The 15,806-nt window shown below is 40.0% G+C and overlaps 1 protein-coding gene across 8 annotated transcripts in view; it reads left to right on the forward strand.

The window, feature by feature from the left end:
- The window catches only part of ITCH (itchy E3 ubiquitin protein ligase), a 137,307-nt gene that overhangs the window by 72,518 nt on the left and 48,983 nt on the right, over positions 1 to 15,806 (forward strand). For 7 of the 8 annotated variants that reach the window (XM_010386495.2, XM_030914565.1, XM_030914569.1 and 4 more), the window contains 5 exons: positions 226 to 383; positions 2,540 to 2,729; positions 4,742 to 4,837; positions 7,790 to 7,964; positions 11,871 to 11,940. In XM_010386495.2, coding sequence (XP_010384797.1) covers positions 226 to 383; positions 2,540 to 2,729; positions 4,742 to 4,837; positions 7,790 to 7,964; positions 11,871 to 11,940 — 689 coding nt within the window. Of the gene's footprint in view, positions 1 to 225; positions 384 to 2,539; positions 2,730 to 4,741; positions 4,838 to 7,789; positions 7,965 to 11,870; positions 11,941 to 15,806 lie in introns of those variants that run through there. The other variant, XM_010386497.2, reaches the window with a different exon arrangement.

Below are 15,806 nucleotides of genomic sequence, written 5' to 3' on the forward strand. Positions count from 1 at the left end.
TGATAAAGTAATACCCTTTATAAGGATTTTGAGAACCTGACTTTGTTCCTGTTCATATAGGGCCTCCTGAAGGCTTATTTGAAATACGAACCAGCATACCTAATAGTTCTGAATGGCCACACGTATTCCTGTGCCCTTGGACAACCCATCACTCTATCTCTAGATGTTAAATTCAGGGAGTATTCATTTTTCTCTCCCCCTTCCTTTTCCCCTCTTCTTACCCAGACTGAGCACAAATGGATCAGATGATCCCGAAGATGCAGGAGCTGGTGAAAATAGGAGAGTCAATGGGAATAATTCTCCATCACTCTCAAATGGCGGTTTTAAACCTTCTAGACCTCCAAGACCTTCACGACCACCACCACCCACCCCACGTAGACCAGGTTTGTATTCCACCTCTCAGTACTCTCATAAATAATGTTCTGGTTGGCAATTAATTCTCAGGTAAGCGTCAGGAAATTCTTTTAGGTGAATTTTCTGCGTGTATTTTTACATTTAAGATTTTGGAAGAGAATGATCTTTCTGTAGGTAACCAAAAGTGCCTTTTTCCTAAGTTTTTATTCAAGGTGACGTTACTGAGGCAGTGCTCTATTGAGAATGAAAATGACGTGCATAATATAAAGTGTAGGCGGTACAGATAACATTGCAATAACATTGCACCTTTCTTACATGGTTTGTAACTATAACATAAATGTATTAAATAGTCAAGAATTTGGTTGCTTATTCCTAGTATATCCTTTAAAAAGTTAGTAAGGCCGGGCGCGGTGTCTCAAGCCTGTAATCCCAGCACTTTGGGAGGCCGAGACGGGCGGATCACAAGGTCAGGAGATTGAGACCATCCTGGCTAACACGGTGAAACCCCGTCTCTACTGAAAGATACAAAAAACTAGCCGGGCGAGGTGGCGGGCGCCTGTAGTCCTAGCTACTCTGGAGGCTGAGGCAGGAGAATGGCGTAAACCCGGGAGGCAGAACTTGCAGTGAGCTGAGATCCGGCCACTGCACTCCAGCCTGGGCGACAGAGCGAGACTCCGTCTCAAAAAAAAAATAAAAATAAAAATAAAAAGTTAGTAAGTGAAAACTCAACAGTGCTAAATGACTCAGATTTTAAATAAAAAATACACAACAGATAAGAATGTTTTAGGTAGTAAAAATGTGAACACCTACAGTTAGAATATCCATTTCTCTGATAGCCAGAACAAATCTTTAATCTTATCTTTTATTATTTCTCTCTGCTAATATATGGGCAGGGAATGCAGTGTAGTTAAACCAAATATTACTGGGAAGGTACATTCGTTCTCTGCAAATCATTTTCTTAAATGAATTTCTATTCAGTTATACATCCTCCCCTTTTTATTTTTTAATTTTCTGAGACAGGGTCTCACTATCTCACCCAGACTGGAATGTGGTGACATCTCAGCTCACTGCCACCTCTGCTTCCCAGGCTCAAGTGATTCTCTAGCCTCCGCCTCCTGAGTAGCTGGTACCACAGTCATGAGCCACCAATGCCTGGCTAAATTTTTATATTTTTTGTAGAGATGGAGTTTTGCCATGTTGTCCAGGCTGGTCTGGAGCTCCTGAGCTGAGAGTGATCCACCTGCCTCGGCCTCCCAAAGCATGGGAATTACAGGCATAAGGCACTGCAACCACATCTTCCCCTTTTATAGATAATTTGATTAACAGTATATTGTGAGTCTTTAAGATGTCTTTATTATAAACTTGTTGACCTCCTCTAGACATTGTTTTGTCCACAAGTATTTCTTAAAGGTGTAATAAGGCCGGGCGCGGTGGCTCAAGCCTGTAATCCCAGCACTTTGGGAGGCCGAGATGGGCGGATCACGAGGTCAGGAGATCGAGACCATCCTGGCTAACACGGTGAAACCCCGTCTCTACTAAAAATACAAAAAACTAGCCGGGCGAGGTGGCGGGCGCCTGTAGTCCCAGCTACTCGGGAGGCTGAGGCAGGAGAATGGCGTAAACCCGGGAGGCGGAGCTTGCAGTGAGCTGAGATCCGGCCACTGCACTCCAGTCAGGGCGACAGAGCGAGACTCCGCCTCAAAAAAAAAAAAAAAAAAAAAAAGGTGTAATATATGACCAGTTACTATTTGTAAGAATATTATTGCTTATCAGTCAGACCTTCCATGTTATAACCAACATAAAAAATTGGTCTGTAATCTGCAGGGTTTCACAGGAAAGCAGTTTTAAAGAGCTGGAATATTAATAAATGAACTTAAAATACCAAGGAATATTAATGATTTCCTATTCTAAAAGTTTTTATTTCCTATGACATCAGGAGATCAGAGAACCTGTACATGCTTTGTAATTAATAATGGGACATAGGGGTAGACAGGACCGAAGAAGTAAACAAGCCTATTAAGTGGCAGCGTTGGTTATTTCCATTACTTACTTCTTTAAGTAATTTTCACCTGTGTATCTACATCTTAAGTTTTATATTTGTCATCTGCCTTTTATTTGTTAAAATTCTATCCTGAATCTTAGAAAATAAAAGATTCTTTTCCTATTTTCCCCAAATCTTTTATAGCATCTGTCAATGGGTCACCATCTGCCACTTCTGAAAGTGATGGGTCTAGTACAGGCTCTCTGCCACCGACAAATACAAATACAAATACATCTGAAGGAGCAACATCTGGATTAATAATTCCTCTTACTATATCTGGAGGCTCAGGCCCTAGGCCATTAAATCCTGTAACTCAAGCTCCCTTGCCACCTGGGTGAGTAACTTTTGAAATTAACACACATTGTCTTTAGTCTTCTCCATAAGCCTGCTTATTAATAAGGAAAATAATAGTAAACAACAGTAAACTCCATTATTTCAATCACTCCTTTTAAATTGCTTTATTTTGAGATGGAGTCTTGCTCTGTCTCCCAGGCTGGAGTGCAGTGGCGCGATCTCGGCTCACTGCAACCTCCGCACCCTGGGTTCAAGTAATTCTCCTGCCTTAGCCTCCCTGGTAGCTAGGATTACAGGTGTGCACTATGAAGCCCGGCTAATTTTTGTACTTTTAGTAGAGACGGGGTTTTACCATGTTGGCTAGGCTGATCTCGAACTCCTGACCTCAAGTGATCGACCCACCTCAACCTCCAAAAGTGCTGGGGTTACAGGCATGAGCTACTGCACCCAGCCGACTGTTTTTATGATATTATAACTGATTTTGGGGGATGTAGAGTCAAAATGAACAAGGAAAACACACCATATTTGAAATCTTCAGGGCAAAGTGGAAAAATATATTTTTTCATCAATGGACCCTGAAAGTTAACCAAGGCCAATTAATAAAATAATCACCTAATTCCAATTGCTTTTTTCTTTGAGGGGGAAAAAAATCCCTTTTTAATATCAAAATTTTGTTTCATCATAAAATCATTATAGGCTGGGCATGGTGGCTCATGCCTGTAATCCCAGCACTTTGGGAGGCCGAGGCGGTCAGATCACCTGAGGTCAGGAGTTCGAGACCAGCCTGGCCAACATGGTGAAATCCCATCTCTACTAAAAATACAAAAAATTAGCCAGACATGGTAGCGGGTGCCTGTAATCCCAGCTACTCAGATTCTGAGGCAGGAGAATTGACTGAACCTGGAAGGTGGAGGTTGCAGTGAGCCAAGATCACGCCACTGCCCTCCAGCCTGGGCAACAAGAGCAAAACTCCATCTTGGGGAAAAAAGAAAAATCATTATAGCAAAGTGATAGATAATTCAGAAAACTGAGAAAATTTGTGCTCATAATCCCATTTTAATCTCTACTGATTATTTTAAGACTATTTTCATAGATTGTTTTTAAGATACTCAAATGTAATTTTTTCTTGTTTATTTTTTATTTGTTTGTTTGAGATGAAATCTTGCTCTGTCACCCAAGCTGTAGTGCAGCAGTGGGATCTTGGCTCACTGTAACCTCCACCTTCCAGGTTCAAGTGATTCTCCTGCCTCAGCATCCCAAGTAGTTGGGATTACAGGCACCTTGCCACTATGCCTGGCCAATTTTTTTTTTTTTTTGATATGGAGTCTTGCTCTGTCGTCCAGGCTGGAGTGCAACGGTATAATCATGGCTCACTGCAACCTTTGCCTCCCAGGTTAAAGTGATTCTCCTGCCTCAGCCTCCTGAGTAGTTGGGACTACAGGTGCCCACCATCACATCCAACTGATTTTTGTATTTTCAGTAGAGACAAGGTTTCACCATGTTGGCTAGGCTGGTCTTGAACTCCTGACCTCGAGTAATCCACCCGTCTTGGCCTCCCAAAGTGTTGGGATTACAGGTGTGAGCCACTGCGCCCTAGTTTTTGTATTTTTAGTAGAGTTGGGGTTTCACCATGTTGGCCAGGCTCATCTTGAACTCCTGACCTCAAGTGATCCGGCCGCCTCGGCCTCCCAAAGTGCTGGGATTACAGGCATGAGCCACTGCGCCTGGCCGTTTGTTTCCACTCAAATCCTGATTATACCCTGATTGACAGTGACTTTGGTATCCTAGCTTGACTGACCTCAAGCCTCTTTAGGACGTATTTTCTCCTAGAGCAGATACTTGCATAGAAGAAGTTGAATTCACTGTGTGCCACCGCCTGAAGATTACATTTCTCCGCTTTATTCTTAAATTGTATTTGTATCATCTTTCTAAACTGATATCCTTATTTGCCTTAGTTCAATAGTGGTCATTTAATGGAAAAGGCAAAGACAAGATTAAAAAGCCAAGTAACTCATGCAAGTATTTTACCAGCCTTCTAATTTTGTATTTAAGTTGGGAGCAGAGAGTGGACCAGCACGGACGAGTTTACTATGTAGATCATGTTGAGAAAAGAACAACATGGGATAGACCAGAACCTCTACCTCCTGGGTAAGTATCTGAATTTAAAAAGAATAATTTTGTTTAGTCAGAATTGTGGATTACATCTGTATAGTCTTCCCTACATTTCTGTTTTACTTTTTCCTGTCAACCCTTTCTCTGTCCACTTTGTTTTGTGGTAAGTACAAATGAGAAAGAAGAGAGCTAGACAACTGATTAATTCAGAACCTGATAAATGATTTTTGTTTTCACTCATATTTCTTTCTTTTTTTCTTTATTATATAGAAACAACATCTTGCTATGTCGCCCAGGCTGTTTTTGAACTCCTGAGCTCAAGCCATCCTCCTGCCTTGGCCCCCCAAAGTGCTGGGATTACAGGTGTGAGCTATCACGCCTGGCCCTATTTTCACTCATTTCTGACCTAAAGATTCCCTAGGTTGGCCGGGCGCAGTGGCTCACCCTGTAATCCCAGCACTTTGGGAGGCCGAGGCAGGCGGATCACGAGGTCAAAAGATTGAGACCATCCTGGCTAACACGCTGAAACCCTGTGTCTACTAAAAATAAAAAAAAAATAGCCGGGCATGGTGGCGGGTGCCTATAGTCCCAGCTACTCAGGAGGCTGAGGCGGGAGAATGATGTGAATCTGGGAGACGGAGCTTGCAGTGAGCAGAGATCACTCCAGCCTGGGTGACAGAGCAAGACTCCGTCTCAAAAAAAAAATTTTTTTTTCCTTGACTTTTCTTGTCTAAACTGTTTACCTGTTTACTAATACTGTAGTTTGAGTATTAGTTTCTTCAAGGGTAATTATTTAAATGAATAAGAATTAGAGCCCCATCATATATTAAAATGAAGTTCTTATTATATTAAAAAAACTGTATTTAATAGCAAAATCATTTCAAATTAATTGGGGAAGTTAAGAATATATTAATACATGGTGTTAAGCCTTTAACATTAACGTTATAGTCCAGGCGCGGTGGCTCACGCCTGTAATCCCAGCACCTTGGGAGGCTGAGGTGGGCGGATCACGAGGTCAAGAGATCGAGACCAACCTGGCCAACATGGTGAAACCCCATCTCTACTAAAAATTAAAAAATTAGCTGGGCACCATGGTGTGCGCCTATAGTCCCAGCTACTCGGGAGGCTGAGGCAGGAGAATGGCTTGAACCTGGGAGGCGGAGGTTGCAGTGAGCCAAGATTGCACCCGTGCACTCCAGCCTGGAGACAGAGGAAGACTGTCAAAAAAAAAAAAAAAAAAGAAACCTTATATAAAATAATTGGAGAAAAAATATTTTTTAATCCAGAGGAATATCAGTAGCAAACATGGAAAAATACTTAACCTTGTTAGTAATCTGAAGGAAATATACCCTGAAAAGGTACTGTTTTAGTTATTAAATTAGCAGATAATATCAAGTGTTGGTGAGGAACTTTACCTTATTAATTGCTGCTGTGGCTGGGCACAGTGGCTGATGCCTGAAATCCTAGCACTTTGGGAGGCCAAGGTAGGATGGGCGCTTGAGGCCAGGAGTTTGACACCAGCCTGGGTAGCATAGTGAGACCCCGTTGCTATAGAAAGTAAAAAAAATTAGCTGGGCATGGTGGCATATACCTGTGGTCCTAGTTAATCAGGAGTCTGAAGAGGGAGAATCTCTTGAGCCTAGGAGTTCAAGATTACAGTGAACTGTGATCGTGCCACTGTACTCCTGGTCAGCAGAGCCAGACCCTGTCATCCTCCCTGCATCTGCCCACCATAATTATGTATTAATACATACCATAATCCTCTATGTGAAATTTATCCTAAAGAAACAATTCAAAGGAAGAAACAATTTGCTGCATTAAAGATATTCATTGTTTTATTTTTTATAACATGAGAATATTGGAAACCACCCTAAATAACCAACCAGGTAGAAATCATGAAATCATTCGATTCATTTATGAATTATGTTCATAATCAACACAATCAGTTATGTTTCAAATGGTTTATTTAGAACATTTGTATCAATATTTACTTACATATTTTGTACCCATTTAAAATGATAGGAAGTTGGCCAGGCTTGGTGGCTCACTCCTGTAATCCCAGCACTTTGGGAGGCCGAGGTGGGCAGATCACCTGAGGTCGGGAGTTCGAGACCAGACTGACCAACATGTAGAACCTCCGTCTCTACTAAAAATACAAAATTAGCCAAGCGTGGTGATGCATGCCTGTAATCCCAGCTACTCAGGAGGCTGAGGCAGGAGAATCGCTTGAACCCAAGAGGCAGAGGTTGTGGTGAGCCGAGATCGCGCCATTGCACTCCAGCCTGGGCAACAAGAGGGAAACTCTGTCTCAAAAAAATAAAAATAAAAAAAGATAGGAAGTTAGTTGTGTTCTTGCAAAAAATTTTGTGTGTGTTTGATTTATTTTTATTTTTATTTTTGAGATGGAGACTCACTCTGTTGCCCAGGCTGGAGTGTATTGGCATGATCTCAGCTCACTGCAGCCCCCACCTCACAGCTCCAAGCAGTTCTTCTGCTCAGCCTCTCGCGTAGCTGGGACTATGGATCTGTGCCACCACACCTGGCTAATTTTTTGTATTTTTAGTAGAGATGGGGGCTTCACCATATTGGCCAGGCTAGTCTTGAACTCCTGACCTCAAGTGATCCACCCACTTTGGCCTCCCAAAGTGCTGGGATCACAGGTGTGAGCCACTGCACCTGGCCAAAAAGTGCTTTTTGATATCTGTCCAAAGCTATAAATTCAATTTGTGTCCCTGTTATGATTGAAACAGTGAAAAGAACATTGACAAGAAGCTCAAAACTTAATGACTGAGACTTACTCACTAAGTATGTATTGCATTTTAAGAACCTAACTAATGCATCTTACGAACTTTCAAGAAGTAAATTTATTTAAAAATACATAAAAGACTCCATATAAATCAAAAGTAGTTTCACAAGGTGAAATCTTCTGTCTGTTTCACAAGTATTTGTTGAATTAGCTTGTTTTTTTTTTTTTTTTTTCTGATTTAGCTGGGAACGGCGGGTTGACAACATGGGACGTATTTATTATGTTGACCATTTCACAAGAACAACAACATGGCAGAGGCCAACACTGGAATCTGTCCGGAACTATGAACAATGGCAGCTACAGCGTAGTCAGCTTCAAGGAGCAATGCAGCAGTTTAACCAGAGATTCATTTATGGGGTGAGCAGGCTGTTGTTTAATAAACTAGTAAGAGTATTTTGTTTCTAGCCCCTTCCAGCATATGTCATGGAAAGCACTAAAAAGAAGGTACAAGTAGCATGGCAACCCAGTTGTTGCTGTTAGTAGGTATTATTTTTAGACCTCGTCTGGGGTATTCTGTGTGTGATCTAATCTTTCCTTTTAGTAATTTGCTTAAGTCCAACTTCCTTTTCTTTTTAATGTCAAAAATAAGCAAAAAAGAAGTTAGGACAACTTAAAATTCATGAACAAAAGAATAGTAAAAATAAACTCAAGCAGCTTGAAAATAATTAAAACATTTCTAAATTTGCTAGTGACTTGGGTCTAAGAGCATCTGACTCTAACGTGGTTGTACAAAACTGATGATAGAGTTTAACCACTTTTTACCATTTGGAGGTAAGGCTTACCTAAAAAATTATTTGGTACTCTGGCAGACTGAAGAAATTTGATCCTTTATAGGAGTATGCTTACTGTATTATTCTGTCTTTAAATCTTTATTATCTTTGATATAGAATCATTTCCCTTCTGGAAACAAATGGTTTAAATTTTACATATTTTCCTATAGAGCAATATTGCAGTAATAGTGTAAGTACACCAAAATCTTCCTTTGCTATGCAGTCTTTGGTGGTAGGAATTTTGTAATCTCTCAAGTCATACAATATCATTGATCTTTTCTCTGGAGGAAAAGGAAAATAATCCGTTGAGAAATTTGATTCTCTGTGCCAAACAAGATGGATTTGTTATATAGAACCTAAATGGAAGAAAATCAAGTCTTAAAGAGCTCAGGAGAAAATGCCCCTCTCCATCACCATCTCTTCTCCACTGCCATTGGTATCATCCCTGTTGGAATTCATCAGCGTAAAACAGCACCTTTCACATTCCTGTCCTGACCAGGCATGGTTTTATCCCTTTTCTTCATATTCTTGCCTATTCCTGATACCTCATCATCATAATAGTCAGCACTCACTGATGTAGACAAATTCACCTTTATCAGCAGCCTTCCCTTTGTTCCCTGCTTATGACTCAAGTACTTTTCTTTCATATAACAAATTTTCCTGCCACTTTCTCTGAACAAATGTTAACTATATTTCCCCTCCCAGTGGTTTTAAAGCTGAAATTAATTGTGTCTCTTGTGTACTTTACCCTTCTTTTCATTGTTTTTTCTATGCTGTTTTACATCTTCCTTTCTAAATTATAATCACCTGTGGTATGCCTGGCCAAATTTCTTCTAGGTTTGAATGCCTAGCTTGCCTGCCTTCTTTAAAACTAGTTTCCACATGGGTGTTCAGTGGAAAGAGCATGGGCTTTGGAGTCAGACACGTCTGGGTTCAAACCCTGGTTCCACAGTTAACTTTCTCTGTATGACTTTGAGTAAGTTACTTAACCTCATCAAGACTTATTTCCTTTATCTGTAAAATAAATACAGATATAAAATTGCCTCAGTTTTTCTGAGGATTCTTTAAAATAAAGTTCCAATATATTTGGCACGTACTGAAGGCTTAGAAACGTTAGTTCCCATCTCTTCTCTTCTTCATATTCACCTCTGTATATGTACCCTTTATCTCATTTTTGCATTACACAATCTTTCAAAACATTCTTTTAGAAGAGAGATTTAGCAGATTTCTGGAGCACCAACTGTATATTTTGACTACTGTAAATCTGACCGATTAGGACTCGGGGTCTTCGGAATTTTTTTTTAAGGGCAGCTTCTCCTTCATCATCTTGTTCCCTCCCACCAATCCAACATAATCTGAACAATTTTCTGAAATTTTTACTCTTTGTACTTGATGTAGAGTGGTTTGAAATTACATAGAATCTAAACAGCCTATTTTAGTTAACATAGCCAAAGATATAAGATGAAATGAATTAATTTAACATCCTTAATAACATTTACTTTAAAAATGATGGGATGTTGCTGAGAAATAGTATGTTTATTGAGTATATGAAGTGGCCTTTGGCTGCCATTGTTGTTGTGACTCTTACTAGCATACAGAAACTGTCATGCACCCAGCATTTTAAGTCTCAGAGTGGATGTGGTTGATGATAAAACACTGTGTAATGGTTCTTCCTAGTCCATGGCTTAATTGTGCATGTCCCTAGTTTATCTGTCCAGGGAGAGCCAGTGGGGTTGGCTTCAGTCTTAAAATTGTCAGTACAGTATGTCTTGTGCCAAACTTTTCAGACCTCACTGTAACTTGGGCTCAGACCTTTTGTAGTGTTTCCTGCTGGCCTCCCTGTCCTCACATCTTTTCATAATCGTGTCTATCAGGAGGAGGGAGGTAGTTCTCGACAGCACTAAATCCAAGTTATTATATCAGTAATGTAATATATCTCATATCCTTCAAGACCTCATCAATCAACCAGGTTTCTGTAATAGGCCAGTGACAGGGGGTTGGAGGGGATGGGTAAAGAAACAAAAAGAGATAGCAAGGGAGCTGCTCTATATTGAGATTTAGGAGAAACAACCAAATGTAACGTAAGGACTTTGTTTGGATCCTGATTTTAACAAATAAGCAATCATGCATTTAATTACAGATTAGGTATTAGATGATAAAATTAACATTGATTCTTTACTACATGTCATAATGACATTGTGATTATGTAAGAAAATGTCAGCTGGATGCAGTTACTCATGCCTTTAATCCCAGTACTTTGGGAAGCCAAGGTAGGCGGATTGCCTGAGGTCAGGACTTTGAGACCAGCCTGGCCAACACAGGGAAACTCCGAAGCTCCTTCTCTACTAAAAATACAAAAATCAGCTGGGCGTGTGGCATGCGCCTGTAATCCCAGCTACTCAGGAGACAGAGGGAGGAGAATCACTTGAACCTGGGAGGTGGAGGTTGCAGTGAGCCGAGATCATGCCACTGTACTCCAGCCTGGGTGACAGAGCAAGACTCTATCTCAAAAAAAAAAGAAAAAAAAATTTTTAGAGAGGCATACTAAAATATGTAGAGGTGAAATAATGTTTGATTTTCGCTTCAACAAAGAACAGGAGAAAAGAGATAAAGAAACTTCGCTAAGTCTTGATCAGTGTTGAATCCTGGTGCTGGGTATGTGGGATTCATTGTCCTATTTTACTTGTTTTTTTTCTTCCCCATAAGTAAAATTATGTTTAATGCAGTTAGACTCTTGTTTATCTTACTAAAGAAGAAAGGGTTTAACCAAGTCTTACAGGGTGACCATATAATTATCTCTACTTAATTATACATTTAAATCAAAACATTTAATATCCCTACACGGAGTCAGTATGACTTTTGTTTTCTTTTTCCAAAGGTTGACTCTTACTTTGCTTTTATCTTATCTAGCCAAATCTTTCTCTCCACCAGTGTGATCATTGGAAACAGAACTTTTAAGAAGTCTTCCATACAGTTCTAGGCTCATTAACACTTTCCAGCTGGAATCCTTTCCTTTCACTCATCTGACAGCCCGCTCTTCCTATTCCCCCAACTCTCTTCTCATAATTCTTTGTATGTCACATGTTCAGTATTTGATCTTCTGTTCTTGAGTTACACATGCAATATTTTTCACCGTCATCTGATGATTCTGGGTACTGGTATTATAAATTACTTTTGTGGGGGGTTTTATGTTTTTCTAATTTTTAAATTATTGATGTAAAATTTGTAGCACAGAGGAAAAAATGGTCATTTTGGGGATGAGGATTACGTATTTGTATAATATTTTAATTTTAAATAATTTTAAATGTTAGGTAATGTTTGCACAGGTTTCTTTTAAACCAAACCAAAGTGTATTGGCATTTATCCATAACCATGTGACACTTCTTTAAGATGGCAAACTCTCTGTGTTGCCAGGAAAGGGAAATCAGAACTCACAAGCTTGCTGTCAGATAATTTGTTGTTAATAGTTTCATCACTTCTTGGTTCTTTTTAGAATCAAGATTTATTTGCTACATCACAAAGTAAAGAATTTGATCCTCTTGGTCCATTGCCACCTGGATGGGGTAAGTCACATGAGTTTCTTCATTGAATTCTGTCATTTCATTTTTTTTTCTTCCAATTCTGTCATTTTAAAACAGATATTTATGTCTGATACTGTGCTGTTGCTTAAGTGAATGTCTGGGAAGTTTTTTTTTTAATGTATCAGTTTAATTTACAAGTAGGCCTTAAATTCCCCAAACATTAAGTGGACACTTTAAAACTTTTATTGACACTCAGAATTATTTTACTCTTCTACAGTTTAAAAATACTGATCACCCAGCAATAAAAAAGGAATGGGCTGTTGATACACACAGTAGGTCTGGGTGGACTTCAAGAGTAATTTGCTTAATGAAGAAAGTCAGTCTCAAAAGATCACATCCTGTGTGATTCAATTCATATAACATTCTCAAAATGACAAAACTAGAGATGGAGACCATATTAGTACTTGTCAGGAAACAGGGTAGGTGGGAAGTGGATACAAATATTAAAAGGTAACATAAGGGAATAATTATGTGATGATGATGATTCCATCATACAAGATGATTCTGTATCTTGATTTTGGTGATAGGTGATTACATAAATGTATCCATGAGATAATGCATAGAACTATACATTTACAGAAATGAACTCAGCTTTTAAACATGGTGAAAATTTAACAATGTTTGTGGTTAACAATAATGTACCAATGCCACTTCTGTGGTTTTGATACTGTACTATAGTTATATAAGATGTCACCCTCGGAGAAAAATGAAGTATATGTGAGACTTTGTGCAATTTTTTGCATCCTGTGAGTAATAATTAATTCAAAATAAAAAGCTTTTAAAAAATTTGTTCAGAGTTTGGTTAAGTTGGCATTATCTGATAGAAGAGTGGAAGGAGCACATGTGAAGGTGTCAACTTCATGCTCTGTACCATGGAGCTCATGAGCGTATCCTGTTATTGAGGATATTTGATACCTCAGTTATTAAAATAGACCTTAATAGACTTCAAGCTGGACCTACCCTAGTAGGTTCTATTTTATAGTGTTATGTAGTACTCATAGCATTATAGCAAGGTTTCAGAATAAAGATGGCAGTATAGAAAGTTTTGCATAGAAGCAAGATAATAATATAATAGAAAGTGGACAGCAACATAAAGCCCATTGTGGAACCAGAGTTTTGTCTTAAAGAGCTGAAGATATTTCATAATATTGGGATAAATTCAGAAAGTGATATTTCTAGATTGGGAAAAATTGGTCCTCAAGTTACATTGCTCTAGCAATACTGAGTAATGGAGAAAAAATATTGGTGTGTCAGGATCACATGAATGGGGTTAATAAATGCTACTGGTGGTGTACACTTTTCTTTGAGAAATCTCATTGCTCTTATTTAAAGGTATCTATTCTCAAAACACTTCTGTGAGTCAATAAGGTAAAAAAATGTGTTAGGCCATACTTACAACTGTTATTGTTATTAGCTTATAACAACAGGAGGACATACGAAAGTTGTGGGCCAGGTGCAGCGACTTATACTTCATAATCCTAACACTTTAGGAGGCTGAGGCAGGTGAATCACTTGAGTTTAGGAGTTCAAGACCAGCCTGACCAACATGGTGAAACCCCGTCTCTACTCAAAATACAAAAAAATTAGCTGGGCGTGATGGTGCGTGACTGTAATCCCAGCTGCTCCGGAGGCTGAGGCAGGAGAATTACTTGAACCCGGGAGGCGGAGGTTGCAGTGAGCTGAGATCACACCATTGCACTCCAGCATAGGCGACAGAGCGAGACTCTGTCTCAAAAAGAAAAAAAAATTAGCCAGGCATGGTGGTGCTTGCCTATAGCCCCAGTTACTCTTGAGGCTGACGTGGGAGGATCGCTTGAGCTTGGGAGTTTGAGGCTTCAGTGAGCCAAGATCATGCTATTGCACTCCAGCCTGGGTGACAGAGCAAGACCCTGTCTCAAAAAAAAGAAGAAAGTAAGTTGTGAGTTTCTGTCTTTACCAAAGCCTGGCAGCCTGGAGTTAAGGAGTCCTCTGTCTGTGTTGAAGCCTAAGAGTGGTCAGTGAATGGTTAGTATGAAGTACTTTAGGAGAGGGGATGTTGCCCTTACAAGGCATATTAAACTTAACCTGTCAGATTGCGTTCCCAGACATTGATGGTTTTATTTCTAGAGTTTCCCAGCTTTATTTCTAGAGTTGTATGCCTTATGTTAAAGAAGGAGAAAAAAACTCATGCACTAAAAGGATATATCCAAAGGATATGTACTTATCCTCTTAATTTTATCGCAGGCCAGGCATGGTGGCTCACACCTGTCATCTCAGTGCTTTGGGAGGCCAAAGTGGGAGCATTGCTTGAGCCCAGGAGTTGGAGACCAGCCTGGGCAACATAGTGAAAACCTGTCTCTATAAAAAAATACATGGCGGGCGCCTGTAGTCCCAGCTACTCCGGAGGCTGAGGCAGGAGAATGGCGTAAACCCGGGAGGCGGAGCTTGCAGTGAGCTGAGATCCGGCCACTGCACTCCAGACCGGGCGACAGAGCAAGACTCCGTCTCAAAAAAAAAAAAAAAAAAAAATACAAAAAATAATCTGGGTGTGGAGGAACACCTCCGTAATCTCAGTTACTTGGGAGGCTGAAGTGGGAGGATCACCTGAGCCTGAGAAGTCAAGGCTGCAAGTAGGCCGAGATTGTGCCACTGTGCTTTAGCCTGGGCAACAGAGTGAGACCCTGTCTCAAAAAAAAAAAAAAAAAAAGGTTGCAGAAAAAATATGACCTGCTTCATAGTTATGGTCAGAAACAAACTGTTTTACTCCTTCTCTAGGGCAGGTGTAGAAAAAATTGCCTCTTGCTTATAGAAACCTGAATTGTGAGCTACATTTCCTTTATCAGAAAAGCCTTTCCTGCAAGCTGGTCCTTGCCTTCTGTATTCATCGTTTTCTTTAACATCCAGATCTTTCTCATTTTTACTTTAGCCAACAATGCTTTGCTAGAATACTGTGTTAAAGATCCAGCTTAGCCAGGTTATTAGAGTCTTGTTCTGTTATCTTACAGTCTGCTTATTTTTAGGTTTCACATTTCACATGTTGAAGTAGTGCCCGTTCCTACAGGTGTTTATGATTATCCTACTCGAACTGAGCACTACTTTATAACCTGCTGCCTTTGGGGCATATACCTTACTTGTAGAACCAGTGACAACACTGATACTATATCAGATGAAGCGACCCACCTGACATACTTTCAGGATTGACCCAGGTTGATAGAATCCCAGATTACAGTCTGCACCCTTTCAGACTTTTATATGCTAAGACTAGACATTACTACCTCATAAGCTGACAGTGAAGAATTTGTTTTTTAGAGATGGGATCTCCCTGTGTTGCCCAGGCTGTTCTCCGGCACAGTAATTGCACACTACAGCTTTGAACTCCTGGCCTCAAGCAATTTTCTTGCCTCAGCCTCCTGAGTAGCTGGAATTACAGTTGTGTGCCACCATGCTTAGCTAGGCAATGAAGAATTTTTAACACATGCACATACTATAGAGGGTAGAGAACAAAGAACACTTTTGGTTCACCAGTATTATTTAATAGGGCTTTGTGTAGGTGCTTCTCCAATCAAGTATGAAGATATTTCCTAATTTTCCTCGTTACTGTGAAAGAATACATAGAATGACAAGAAGTATCTGTTTTTTACTGTTTTATTCATCAAGTCAGGAAGTATTCTAATGTGCATTTGGATTTGATGTTCAGTAATTTCAGTATTGTTTATCGTGTGATTTTTCTTTTGTTTTTTTGGAGACGGAGTCTTGCTCTGTCGCCCAGGCTGGAGTGCAGTGGCCGGATCTCAGCTCACTGCAAGCTCCGCCTCCTGGGTTTACGCCATTCTCCTGCCTCAGCCTCCTGAGTAGCTGGGACTACAGGT

This window comes from Rhinopithecus roxellana, chromosome 13 (assembly GCF_007565055.1).
Source record: "Rhinopithecus roxellana isolate Shanxi Qingling chromosome 13, ASM756505v1, whole genome shotgun sequence".
Taxonomy (NCBI): Eukaryota; Metazoa; Chordata; class Mammalia; order Primates; family Cercopithecidae; genus Rhinopithecus; species Rhinopithecus roxellana.